At 37.0% G+C, this 13,329-nt stretch overlaps 1 protein-coding gene across 3 annotated transcripts in view; it reads left to right on the plus strand.

The window, feature by feature from the left end:
* Window positions 1-11,986, plus strand: part of LOC109912844 (zinc finger and BTB domain-containing protein 7A) — a 96,617-nt gene extending 84,631 nt beyond the window's left edge. For all 3 annotated transcript variants that reach the window (XM_048614075.1, XM_048614076.1, XM_048614077.1), the window contains exon 3: window positions 527-11,986. In XM_048614075.1, the coding sequence (XP_048470032.1) occupies window positions 527-1,010 (484 nt within the window). In that variant the 3' untranslated portion in view covers window positions 1,011-11,986. The remainder of the gene's footprint in view (window positions 1-526) is intronic.
* Window positions 11,987-13,329: the final 1,343 nt, after the last annotated feature.

The raw sequence follows: 13,329 nt of genomic DNA on the forward strand, positions 1-13,329 counted from the left end.
TACCTTTCATTCCTGATTCCTGGAGCCATTCCCGTACATCTTTTCCATGCTCTGAACCTTTTAATACAGTGACATTTTTAATGTAATACATCCTTCATTGGCCTGATTTATCCCATTTTCAAAACAAAATCAGGAAAGTCTGCAGTTATCTGGTTAGGCTCACAATTAAGTATTATAATCAGAAATGTAGACTTTTGCGATGAAGGTCTCATTTGAATACACAGGTTTTTGGTTCAGGAACTAGACAAATGAATTGAACATTGCTTCTTTTTTGCTGTAGAAACACAAAGGAGAGACTGCTCCCCAGAGTCCAAACACCACATTGGTTTAATAGAGTAAAAGTGAAGAGCAATAAAAAGGATAGTAACTCGGCTAAGCAATACTTTGGTTTAGAACATTTCGAGATTCTGTAATGAAGAGAAGGTTGGGATGGTTAAATGAATGATCTAGAATTTTGCTAAATTGAGGATTTGTTCTGGAGAAATGTTCCTTTTTCTAACCTGTGTCTTTTTCTTCTGCCATTTAGACAGGACAAGTTAAAAGTTCATATGAGGAAGCATACAGGAGAGAAGCCCTATTTGTGTATTGAGTGTGGAGCTGCATTTGCGCACAACTATGACCTGAAGAATCACATGCGTGCCCATACAGGCCTTCGCCCCTACCAGTGCGATTCCTGCTTCAAGACCTTCGTCCGCTCGGACCATCTGCACAGGCACCTTAAAAAGGAGGGCTGCAATGGCACCCCCTCCACAAGAGGACGCAAGCCTCGGGTAAGGGACACCAGCAACCTCGTGTCCGAGGGGTTGAATGATCCTGGCTGTGGAGAGGGCATCGGGGAGGAGTCTGCCAACCTGAACATGGAGTTGGAAGAAAACAGCAACCAACAGCACTTTGAAGATCGACCAGAAGAAGATTGCTCCAAGATTTTGGAAAATGAAAAGCCTCCTGAGAGGCTGAATGTAGATGAGGATTTGCTTGAGGATAACAAAAGCCAATTGTGTGAAAGCTAAACCAAATCATGGTAACAGGGAGGTGGGTGGGATAGGCAGGGAATAGGGGCACAAACCTTCTATTAGTAGTTCCTCATCCTTTTTAAACAAAAATGGGCAAGAAGGTTTTTTTTTTACTTTAATTCAGAAATAGCTTGGTAGTAGAATGCTAGACCTCTTGTTTTACAGTTTAGGCAAAGGATATCACTGCTAGAATCTTAAGTTGAAGTTGACCCGTGCTACACTTTTCAGGCCCTGGTAACTGATCGGTATTGATCCTTGGTACATGTTCAGATGTTTGCTGAGCCTCCGTGCAAATGATGCTAATGGATAAATGTGAGGGGCCAAGGTTCATGTAGGTACTTACCCTAATATCACCACAGGTATCCAGTATTGGCATTGGTCAATTTCTAATTTTAATCAACATAAAGTAACGTTAAATTATGATTTTTTTTGAATTCATAGTTTGGTGTAACTAGCCTTTATTTTTAACATTCGAACTTATGACTATACAGTACAAACACAGGACATGAACAGCTGTAATGAGATTGACTCTAGTAAAACAAATTTCTAGGTGTTTTTAAAAGAATATTTAGTTTATTTTGTTTCCAAAGTCAGGTTCCAATTAATTTTTATTTTGAAAACGAAACGTTTTGCTGTTTTGCAAACAGGTTTAAAATCTAAGAATTTAGTTGTTTTTAAAAGAACGTTTACTGAATGTAAAGCGTGTGTGACAATAGTGAATTTGAAAGGATTCGGGAGTGAGATGGTATGGAAAAGGCTTGTACCTTTTCGAGTTAGCAATAAAGTTGGAAGGCCTAGCACTTTTATACAGGGGGTTTCAGCTGTTTGCAGATCAGGACCCTATGTAAAAATGTTTACAAGTGAATCCCTAATCAGTCAAATATGGAGAAAGGGAAAGGGTGAGAAAAACTACTAATTCTATTTTGTAACATAATAATTATATAGACCCTCTAAGCTCATTGCACTTATAGCCAAGAGCTCAACTTGGGCTAGGTCATACAAGGCCCTCACCCAGTGTTCATCAGTTTAGTCCATAGAAGGCGGGGGGGAGAGTGGGGAAGAAAGTGAGATTGTAAAATGATTTCAAAAGATAAGATTTTATTGAAATCCATGGCATGAATTGTAAATTAATTTTGCTAGTAATCCACTCCAGAAAACATTGAGATGTTGAAAAATCCAAGAATCTTAATGCATTGGTAAAAGAGAAACCTTCATTCTAATTATGTGTTTAGCAGGCCACTGTGCCTTCTCTGTTGAGGTAAATTATTATTTGGTGGCACAGTACTCTGACTGGTATTCAATCCAAGTTACAATCTTGGCTTTGCCAGGGTGCATCCAGGCAAAAAGATGAAAGCTGGTGTCTATTATAGCCAGTGTTGGAGGTAACTTGGCCATGCACTGTGTGGGCTTTCTTGAAAGTTGCCATAGTGTGAATCATTGACCTACTTTTTGTTGCTGCTCCACAGAGCTTCCGTAAAAAGTAGATCTTCAGCCTTTAAGATGTCGGTAATAATTCCTTCAGTTCGTGGCAAACATTTAACTACCATAGAGAATGCCAAAAACAGACAAAACATTTATTTACTGTAGAGTTTTATTAGAGAGTGGTGAATTTTTAGGAGGGAAGAGTTCTAATGGCATTTTTAGAATCTATGCTGTACTTAAACTTTGTCATGCAACAACAGGTTTAGAGCTTATATTAGTGAGGAAAACTCCTAATCTCTCTCAACCATTGAACTGAATAGCCACCTACTCTATAAATAATCAAAGTTGTTTTTTTTTAAATTGGTTGACCATGGTAGGCTGGCTGTAACATCCTCACCAGTTGGTCTTGTTCCCTCCAAACTATTTCCAGTCTCATATGGGGAACTGAAGCAACATTGGGTGTATTCTTTGGCTAACAAGTCCTAGTGTGGGTGTGTAAATAATATATATTTCACTTAATAAGATTTTATTTAATGGATTGACCTTACTTTTTGATAGTGAACTTGTAGGGCAAGATGTGTATTTCAGCACTGTGTGAAGAGGAGAGGGTGTGGGAGCTTAGAGGGGAAAGGATGTTAGACACCACTACAGGCAACATTTTACCACATTCCTTATTTTTGCACTAAAAAAATCTTCAACATGCAGGAACAAGCACTGTTAGATGTGGAATACACCTTCAGCATATGTTTTTGGTTGGTGAATAGTCAACAAGTTCAGGATACCAACAGTCAAAACTCATTGATGTACATTTGTGTTTGGAGTATTTTGTCATTCTTATACACACCCTCTTTAAAATGCTATCTTTGAGAGTTGTATGAAAGTGTGTTTGAACAAGGCGTGTGTTATGCAGGGGGTGGGGAGTGTGATCACTCTTTATTTAAATTTTCTTTTTTAAATATGATTTCTCTACAATAGAGGGAGCTGTTAAAAATGCATGCTATATGCGGGATTGTGATTTTTCTAGAATGTTCGAATGAAGAGGCTCGTCATATATTTGTGTAGATTTGTTAACTTGTTTCCCAATGACGAATGTGATAAAGTGTTGTATGAATTCTGAACTAACATTGTACTTGGAATTCTCATGAAACACAGCATTGGTTAGACAGACTTAAGCTGTGGGAGGATATGAAAAAACAAGTGGGCTATTTACTTGGACTTGCTGAGCAGTTAACCATTTTAGATCAAGTTCAGAGCCTTTTCCTTGGCTAAGTTCTGTGACTCATTGAAGTACTGGCAGTTCAATTTAGATGAGCAAAGTAGTCAAGATGCCATATCTTTGTCTGTGGCCAAACTGTTATGTATGTGTATAATAATATATTTTCTAAGATCTTCTCTTCCTGCACGCCCTGCCTCCTAATCTCCAATTCCTGCAATGTTATGTCTAGTCACTGGATTAATGTAAACTGCTCTATTCACCCCCTTTCCTGCTGTGGCATCATGTGCTGATTGATCTTGTTTTCACCAAGCTCTCCTACCATGATTGTCCCCTTGACACACTTGACCTACTGAAACAATGTAGTAAAACTTTAAATTGTGAGGATCGTTGGGCTTGGAGGGGTGGTTTTGTAGGTGAAGAAAGTTAATGTTGGGTTTCAGATGTTGTTAGACTTAAATTAGTGAATAACTGATGACGACTGTTGCTCCATAATCACAAATTACTCACCATAATTTAGGCCAGTTTTCCCGTCTTAATTCATCTATTCAGTTATGTACATTGCTATTTTGCCCAATTGCTGGATCTAGATTTGTTTTCTTAAATGAATCCAAATATTTGCTTAAGAGTTCATTCCAGAGGATTATGGATTCCAAGTGTTTGAAGAGTATATTGGTCTTAAAGTTACTTTTCATCAGTTTAAAACTCTTTCTCTTGTCCTACTCACATAGTTTAAAATCCAAACTTAGTTGAGGAGTGGGGAAAATACAACAAATACATCTTGCATTTAACAATTTTGTGAATGTAAAATTTTGCATGGTGATTTCCAGGAATAAAGCAAATTTTCATAAGCAAAATATTTATTTTCAGAGTATATATCTCTTCCTACTCTCTTCCTCTCCTCAAATATACATTCTAAATCATTTCACCAGTGGTCACTCAGTATAGTGCAAAGGGGTGCAATCACCATCTACTTAATTTCTTGTATCTTGCATCTATCACTTTGATTATTCCTGCCCACCACCATTCCATTCACTTGCAGGAAGAACAGCTTTCTTTGTGGCCAACCAGCTTGAAGCATTCTCATAGCAGGATGAACGGAGAACAGATCAATTTCCTGTTCTAAACAACTCTGCGATATGAACACCAGCTGAGAATTGATGGGAATCAATCCAGTAGTGACTGGAAGCCTCAGATGGCTCCATTCAGCATAGGATTGCCAACTTTGGTCAGATGTATTTCTTAAAGGGTTTCATCTCATGACCTTCAATCACCACACTTAGTCAAACAGCTCTTTATTGTATCGTCAGAGACGACTTTCATTTATTTCCCACCTTTACCATAGTAAAAGTTCAGCACCCCTTCAAACTTTGGCACAATTTAATGGTGAGACACCTTGCAATATGACCAAAAGCATTGTCAAAGCACTAGTTTAAGAAGTGACTTCAAGGAAGAGAGGAGGTACAGATATTTACCGTTTTTAAAAATAATTTCTAAACATGTTTAAAGAAAATTAAATTCTTTATTAATGCCCCTTTTCACCAGGTTTACTCACAGTAGTGCCCAGTACATAAATCTAAGTGAATTCTGAACAACTCAGCGAGTTTGTAACCCTAATTCTTGGTCAATATTTGTGAACAGAGCACACTGATCACAACTGGGATTGTGAGTCTTTAATCCACTGGGGTTAATGAACAGTCATTTGAAATGTCCTCACATGTTTTAACATCCAAGTTTGTCTTATTCAGCCAAGTGTAATCTGTATTAAATCCATCTCAATTTGATAGTAGTTCTAATCATGTAAATAAATCCCAACTGTAAAGAGAATTTTATAAAATCACATTACAAAATGATTGTTATGTTTTAGTTCTGCTAATAAACATCATGCCTTACAACTTGCATTAATTCTAAAATTGTGAAGTGGCGAAATGCTTTCTGTAAATCAGGACTTTTTAACTCCTTTTTAGTCTCCCTGCTGCCCTCCTCCAAGATGTGTCCTGGCCTCAGCCTTTTAACTGAAGAGCACGTGCTGGGATGTTTACTCCTCTAGCAGCAGTTCTGGACTTGGCTCCTCTCTCGCCCAGAATGAACTGGACCAGCATAACTTAGTTCCTTATGAGCAGGAATACAGCACAAAACTAGCTTGAATCTAATCCAGTAGCTATTAGAAAGGTGAATCATTCATTGGCAGTCTTGCACCAGGGTAATGAGCACAGTAGGAAGTGACACTGCTGTACTGATATTGCAGGGACTGGGTGGAGGTTTAGGTTTCCATTTCCATTAGGATATTAAATGTTCAAAACCACAAAAATCCCAACAAATTGTAGGAATGTTATGATGAGAGCCCAAATAAAGAACCCATTTTTCTGTAGGTGTACGATTGAAGTTTTGAGTTCAATCTTACTTAGCAACCCTGAATAGAGCAAGACATTTTTTATTCCTTTGATAATTTGCACGCAGGGGATTATTCAGTAACAGTGAGTAAGGTGTGTAAGGGTTTCTGATAGACACTAGCTGGATCTTTTGCTGCGGTTGCATTGCAACTGACACAATTATATGAATGTGCTGAGCTTCTCATTTTGGCAGCTAACATTTCAATGTTTAGACTGTGCAGGAAGCTATGCCCATAAACATTTCAAAACAATGTGGAATTTATCCAGTAATATTCGGGAGTGGAAGGGGTCTACGCCTCCAGCACTTTCAAAAATGCAGTGCAGCATCAAAAAAAGTTGAGTACCATCTAATCTCAAATAGGATGTAGAAAGACACTGCCCTCCAGGCATTCTCTCTGTTACTCTCCAAAATTGGGTTGGGCTCTGACTTCACAGCTACTTTGCAACTTAAAAAACAAGTTGTTGTGTAAATACACCCTTGTAACATGCCCAATAACTACTACAGGCTCTATTTAGTATAATTTCTGGGAAGATGATTTATGACCTCCATTAGCACTCCATTAGCTGGAGATTGTACTTGCTGTGAACAGCAATTCGGAAAACTATTTCAATTGAGCAATTTTAATTATTTTAATGAGTTCATGGCCACGACTTAACCACTGGGTAGATTAATGAATGTTTTCTTGTACTTAGGCCTGCCTTTGCCCATTCTTGATGCTAGCTTATAGTAATGGCGATAGTTAAATAAGGCCTAAAAGGATTAAAATTAAACAATTTAGTATTTCTGTAAGATTTAGGATGAATAGTAGAAACTAAGACTCTGTGCAAACTGTTTCCAAATGTGTTAAATTAGTGTCTCCAAAATAGTTGGTAGAAAAATTACAGGGTGAAATTCCTCCTGCATGTGGTTTGATTGTTAGTTTGTAAAGTCATCAACCAGAGAAATTTCATCTTTTTAAAATAAGAATATTTTAATCTTAGAACAGCATTTTGTCAAATTTTTCCTTAATTCTGAGTACCTACTTTAATTTTTACCCAATTAACCAATTTAACTTTTTTTATATAATATGTCTAATAGCAATCTATAAGCACATAAGAAATCCAATCATAGCTGAAAGTAATTTCCTCCTGTTGTATCTGCACTACATATTGGTTCATTCAATTTTTTTTCCTCTCCATCCAGGAATGATTACTCAGATATCCTGTGACATTAGAAGTTTTGAGATCACAAGGGTTACTGTCACTTTATATAGTTTTTATGCCAAGCATTGGGATAATTTTTTCTAAACTACCCTTAATTCTTCATGTAGTAGTTAAATGAAAAGTCAGTTTCAACATTTTATGAAAATGAAATTGCAGTGGAGCATTGTACATGTGGAGAAGAGTCACAAGGCTGATCCCATGTGTAAAACTGTGTGGAATGATAAGAAAAACCTGGCCCTAAAGTCCAAAAACTGCTTTGTGAGTATCTCCCTGACATGTATAAAATGTTAAATAGTACATTTAAAAAAAAAAGATAATTGTTCCAGGAAAATAATGTCAGCATTTAGAATTGGTGAAAAGTAAGTTTAAGATGTATTTGAAAGAAGCTCTCAACTCTCAAGTGACAAATGTTTTGGAATGGCAGATAACATTGTCATGACAAAAACGTTCAGGATCTTTTGAAGTGCAGTTGAGTTGCTGAGAAGAGATGGGCTGAATGATCTTTATAAATCTCCCAGTTCTCTCTTGTTTTAAAGTTGTTGGTTTATCCTATGGGAAAATTAAAATTGTTACTGTTATGATACAGTCCTGCAAACAAAAATTGGATTCAGAAACCTTCCTGTTGTGTTTCATGAGTTTCCGTTCTTTATTCCAAATGAAATGGCACATTGGCAGAAGAGCCTAGAAGTGGAGAGGCATCTTATGCTTAATTCATTGTTAAAGCACAGAGGGAACATTCCATACATTATTTGTGCATAGATTCTTGAGCCGGGGAGGGAAAGAAACAGAGAATATAAAAATTGCACTTTGGGCTATTGGTAAATTTTATCATTGTAAATAAAACCACTAAATCAATCAGCATAGTCCAAAATACTTAGTTTTTATACTGAAAAAAATCCAAAGAAATTGAGTACTATTATGCATATATTGTACACTTTGAATTTTTCTGCCCATTTTTAATTATTTTCCAGTTTGTTTATTTTCATATCTTTCATTTGAGTGCACTTGCAGACTTCTGAATCTTACAACAACAATAAAATTCCAACAGACATGATTTAAAAAATATGATAAACATACACACACAGAAACAAACAAAATAGGGGGCATGTGAAGATTAAAGGATTTTAAACTACACAACTGGCAGCTTGGGAATGTTTTGGGAATTATATTTATAATAATGCGCTTTGAAATACAGGCAGGGCTTTGGGAATCTGTGGGAACATTTTCTGCCAGTTCTTGAAGTTCATAACATCCTTGAATCATTCTGAGACATGCAATTCTTAATTAAATGTAATATATTTTTGATTTGTAGTATTTTAAAATAGAAATAGTTCAATGATATTGGTAATGTTATTTATATTTTTTCATTAATGTGGTGCTTGATCCTTTTACAGGCCTGATTGCATTATTTTTGTCTTGTATTTTCTGTCCTCAGTCCTTCTGTGCAATTTGTCACTTTCTAAACTCTGATGATTATACAAGTTCTTATTGTTCAAAAATATTCATGTAACATCACCCATTCCTGCCCAATAATTTAATGAATACCCTAAGCTTTTGGAAAGCACCTTTATTTTTTATTTTACAAGCTCTGTGTTGGTATTAGTGGACAAATATTGAACATATTTGATGTTCCTTTCCATTCTCATTTACGTTGAGTTGATATTTTTGCTAAGATACAGTAAGAAGTGTCAAAAGCATTTTGTATCTATCACCAACAGTCTCATTTCTTGGCTATATCACTAATTTTTTTTTTCACTGACCTTGCTACTTGCTCCCCTGGTTGACTATATTTGATTTTAAATATCCCTCTTATTCAATCATTATGCTGGTAAAATATATTAAAATGAACTTTTAAAATTTGGGATTAAATACCCAAATAGCTCTTCAAAATGCTAGTGGATTTCTAAAGACAGTACCTGACCTTTCTGTTGGGTTTCTCCAATGTCCATTGGACCTCAAGAACTGGAAAAGAAGCCAAGTTTGGTAGATACCAAAGCCTTGTACAGTATTTGCTTGCTGTGGCTGAATGATGTAATGCCTTACTGTTATCATTGTGTAATAACATGCTGTACTGTAATGGATGATGGGTATTTTCTCAGGTTCTAGCATAGGGTGGGATCCATGGTTTGAAATTTGCTCGAAAATTACCACCCTCTCCTCCTGTTCACTCCGACATCACACCACCCGCCTCCCCCCCCCACCCCCCAAAAAAAAATTCCTGTTTTAGAGGAACTGTCTGCAACTATATTTATTTTATTAATTTGGTTACTCCAATTACCAAACTTGCATCTCATTGTTTTTCAAAAGTGATTTTATAAAAGTATAATTTTACCATAGACCCTCAAGAAATAGTCATTGGGTAAAATGTAAAGTTTTTTTTTTATTTAAATACTTTGTTTTTTTTTAATTTTCTCAAAAATTAGTGTGGAAAATAAAAACTGTATTCTGTATATTGTGGTAATATGAGTATGAACTTTATCCATGAATGATTGAGTTTAGTATGTTACTACAGGCCATTCTCATTGCCTCAGTAGCAATTCATTTGATACTTTCTAATCCCAGTCACAAGAATCACTCACCTATGGTTGATGGGCTGGATTAAGTTCAAGAAAGCAGGACATCATGTAACTTTTCTTCTGTGTGATGGCCTTTAAAAGAGCTTGCCACAAAATGGCAGATGCTTCCCACCTTCCCCAGGATAATTAGAACATTAACATTTAACTGGAAACCTGCTGAACCATCTTAGTTTGTTTGCCCACAGTGCCAGTCTATATAGACTGGGATAATGCAAACCACTTGACACACAAATATTTATGTACACTGCAGGGAGCTGTGAATTCTCAGTTTACTTCGATCCATTATATAGGAATTCCTAATTCTAAACCGGGTTCAGCATAGTTCGGTCCAGAGAAGCAATTCTAAGTATGTTTGAATCCTCCTCCTGGCCTCAGTGGGAATTATCGGATAATTGCTGTGTCCCTTGACACATTGTGGTCGATACAGTGTCATATGGGAATCGTTGATACAAGTTTGCAACCTACCACTGCATACCAATGCTATGTTAGCTTATTATCAGGTGTTTCTATGCTGAATATGAAAGTCAAATTAGCAGTGAAATATGTGGGACTTCCGTTTGTCTGGTTCATGAAACCTAATGCAAATCTCTAGTTTCTTCCCAACATTAAAATGAGAAATGAAATATTGGTTGACAGGCTGGTAATACCAACTGAAACAGACAAACAATGCAGGATTGTGTCTAACTGGATTTTTAAATGGAATTTTGGGTCTATAGTTAGAATAGTTAAATTAGGCATGAGGGCAGTTAGCAGATGTCAGTTAATATTTTCAGACACCCTGGAGAACACTGAGGGAAAGATCAAGCCAAGGACTAACTACAATCTATTTATGTAGAAATGTAAACCTACAGCTTTTGACTGTTTTTTGGGTTGTTCCTTTATTCTTCTGTTCTTTCTCTGTTCTCTAATTTTTCAGTTTTCCTTTCACTTGTCTTCTGAAGGCTGAATTACACAAACACTGGGTACTCTTTACTACCCACTTGTGACTATTTTTAACACAAGCCTAGAGAGATAATGTCGACAGACTATAAACTATAATCAAGGATGTTTCTGATCTTGCCTGATATTCCTGTAACATATTTACAATATATGCATACACTCGGCTTGGTTTCCTGATTTGCGCCTTTCTTTACACAGCCCTTAAGTGCAAAGACCAAACCTAATCACTCTATCGATTGAGGTAAGTGAACAACAAGATTTAGAATTGCACTGGGATATTCAGGGTCTTTTATGGTTTGAATTCCAGCATAGTTTGAGGTTCTGAATCTACTGAATTTGATAGTCTGCCAAAGCATTTTTAACTCTCGGCCATTTAAAAGTTTTCCTCTGTTATTACTGCTGCCTACCCCTTCCCTCCTACGATGTAAACTTTGACCTTTACTTGTGAAAATTGTCTTGTTGAATTACCCAAGTGTGGATTAATAGCGAGCATGGGTGGGATTTTTTTTACACCATGAATCACCTTCTGCACATGCACATTTTCTAGCAGTGGGTATTGAGTGTTAGGGCCTGACCAGTTTACTCGTCCAATCCCAAGGGTACTGATAGCAATTGCATCTTTTCCCTATTCAGCCATCACCAACCCCACCAAACCTTATACCCTCTCCCTGCCAAGCCAACATCAGCTAATCAAATAAAGATTGGGCAGTTTAGTGTCAAGGGAGAGAGAAATCTTGGGACGTTTCATTTCTGGTTCGTCATAAGCAATATTTTTGTAATTGGTAGGAGTAAAGTAATTGAGGCTTTGGTGAAGGCAGTAAGAGTATAATTTGGCATTTTTATACTTTTTCCTTGTTAATGGATAACAAAAGTATATATTTTTTACTTCTTAAAGCTTTTAATTCCTACTAAATAAAGTCACTTTTACTGAGATTGAGAGCATTCAGCACTTCCCATAGTTCTAATGGTTTCTTACCATTTTAGGCTGAGCCAGCTGTATGCTGGTTTAGTGTAATGATAGGCAATTGAATTTCTGCAGACGAAATCGAAGACTCGTCGTGATCACCGAGCAGATTTCAAACCCATTTTTAAATGTAAAAATTTGTTTTCACTCCTCTTCAGGGTTAGTTTTGCAAAGCAATCAAAGCTGTATGTTACTTTTTGAAGACTGTACTGTAACTTGTTAAATGAATTTTTTTTGCACTAATAGATGACTTTTGAGTTTCCCCAAGATGTGTTTGTGTGACTTATTTTTTTTAAAAAATGTTCTTTGCCCTGGTTCAGGAATGTTTTCCAGATTTTGCTGATCTAATGCCTAAATAGTCGGGTGAGGCAGTGGTGTTAGTGGAAATGTCACTGGGTTAGTATCCAGAACCCCAGGCTAACATACTATAGGACATAGCTTCAAATCCCACCATGGAAGATGGTGAAATCTGAGTTAAATAAAAATCTGGAATTAAAATCTAGTAACCAGATAACCACTGTCAGTTGTTGTGAAAACCCATCTGGTTCATGAATGACCTTTTTAGGGAAGAAATTCTGCTATCCCTACCTGGTCTGGCCTGTATGTGATACCAGACCCACAGCAATGTGGTTGATTCTTAACTACCCTTCAGCCAAACAGGATGGATAATAAATGTTGGCCCAGATGGTGTGACCCACTTTCCAAGAACACAAGGAAAATAATATTCCTGTGGTAGGTTAATCTTAAATGTTCCTGATATTATCTATTTGGTTAGATTTATAATCCAACCATAATAAATGTTCATTCACCCAGAATTTACCATGAAATCAAAGGGATCGGCAAATGCCCATTTGGTGTAGTATTGCGCTAGATTACAGTTAACTACAGACTGACCCCAATTATGCAAGTTAGGATAAGGATTCCTAATTTTACTTATTCTGCCTGCAGGGTCAAAGTATTACCTCTTACCGTTGATATGAAGGAATAATACACCTTAATTGGATTATGGACATTGAGAGCATTCTGTCCAGCCAGGACTTTGGTTTGGATGCCTATCTTTTCAATGGGATGTGTGTATCCCTAAAATCCACTAGCAACAAAGTTTGCAAGCAAATCCAGTAACTTTTTCCACACTGTCTTTAAAATCTACTTCCCTCTCTTTCTTTGCAGATTGACATGCTTTTGCCCCATTGAAAATTGGACTAGTTTCTCCAAGACTCCGCACTTCTTCATTTTGTGGAGATGGAGGGAGTGGGGACAGAAACCTTCTGTGGCTATAAGGTGGGACCACTGCCATAATAAACTGTCAAAAAGAAAACAACCTCTGAATCACATCAGTCACTAAACTGCTGCTTTGCTGCAGCAAGCCGATAATCCTCCAGTTGCACAGTTGGCAACCTGTTTGCTTTGACAATAAAGAAACCTGCATTGCCTATTTAACTGAATGAGGTGCATCCTTGTTGTTTGACTCCACTGTAGGACTAAATATCACAGGGACGAGGGCTTCTGAAAGCTGATCTACTTTCCCCTCTTCCCCTGCTGAAGGAAAGTCAGTGGCAAGCTGACCATCTGGAAAGAAATTATCTAGCAGCCAATAGGTGATTGG

The sequence above is a fragment of the Rhincodon typus genome, chromosome 29 (genome assembly GCF_021869965.1).
Source record: "Rhincodon typus isolate 14 chromosome 29, sRhiTyp1.1, whole genome shotgun sequence".
Taxonomy (NCBI): Eukaryota; Metazoa; Chordata; class Chondrichthyes; order Orectolobiformes; family Rhincodontidae; genus Rhincodon; species Rhincodon typus.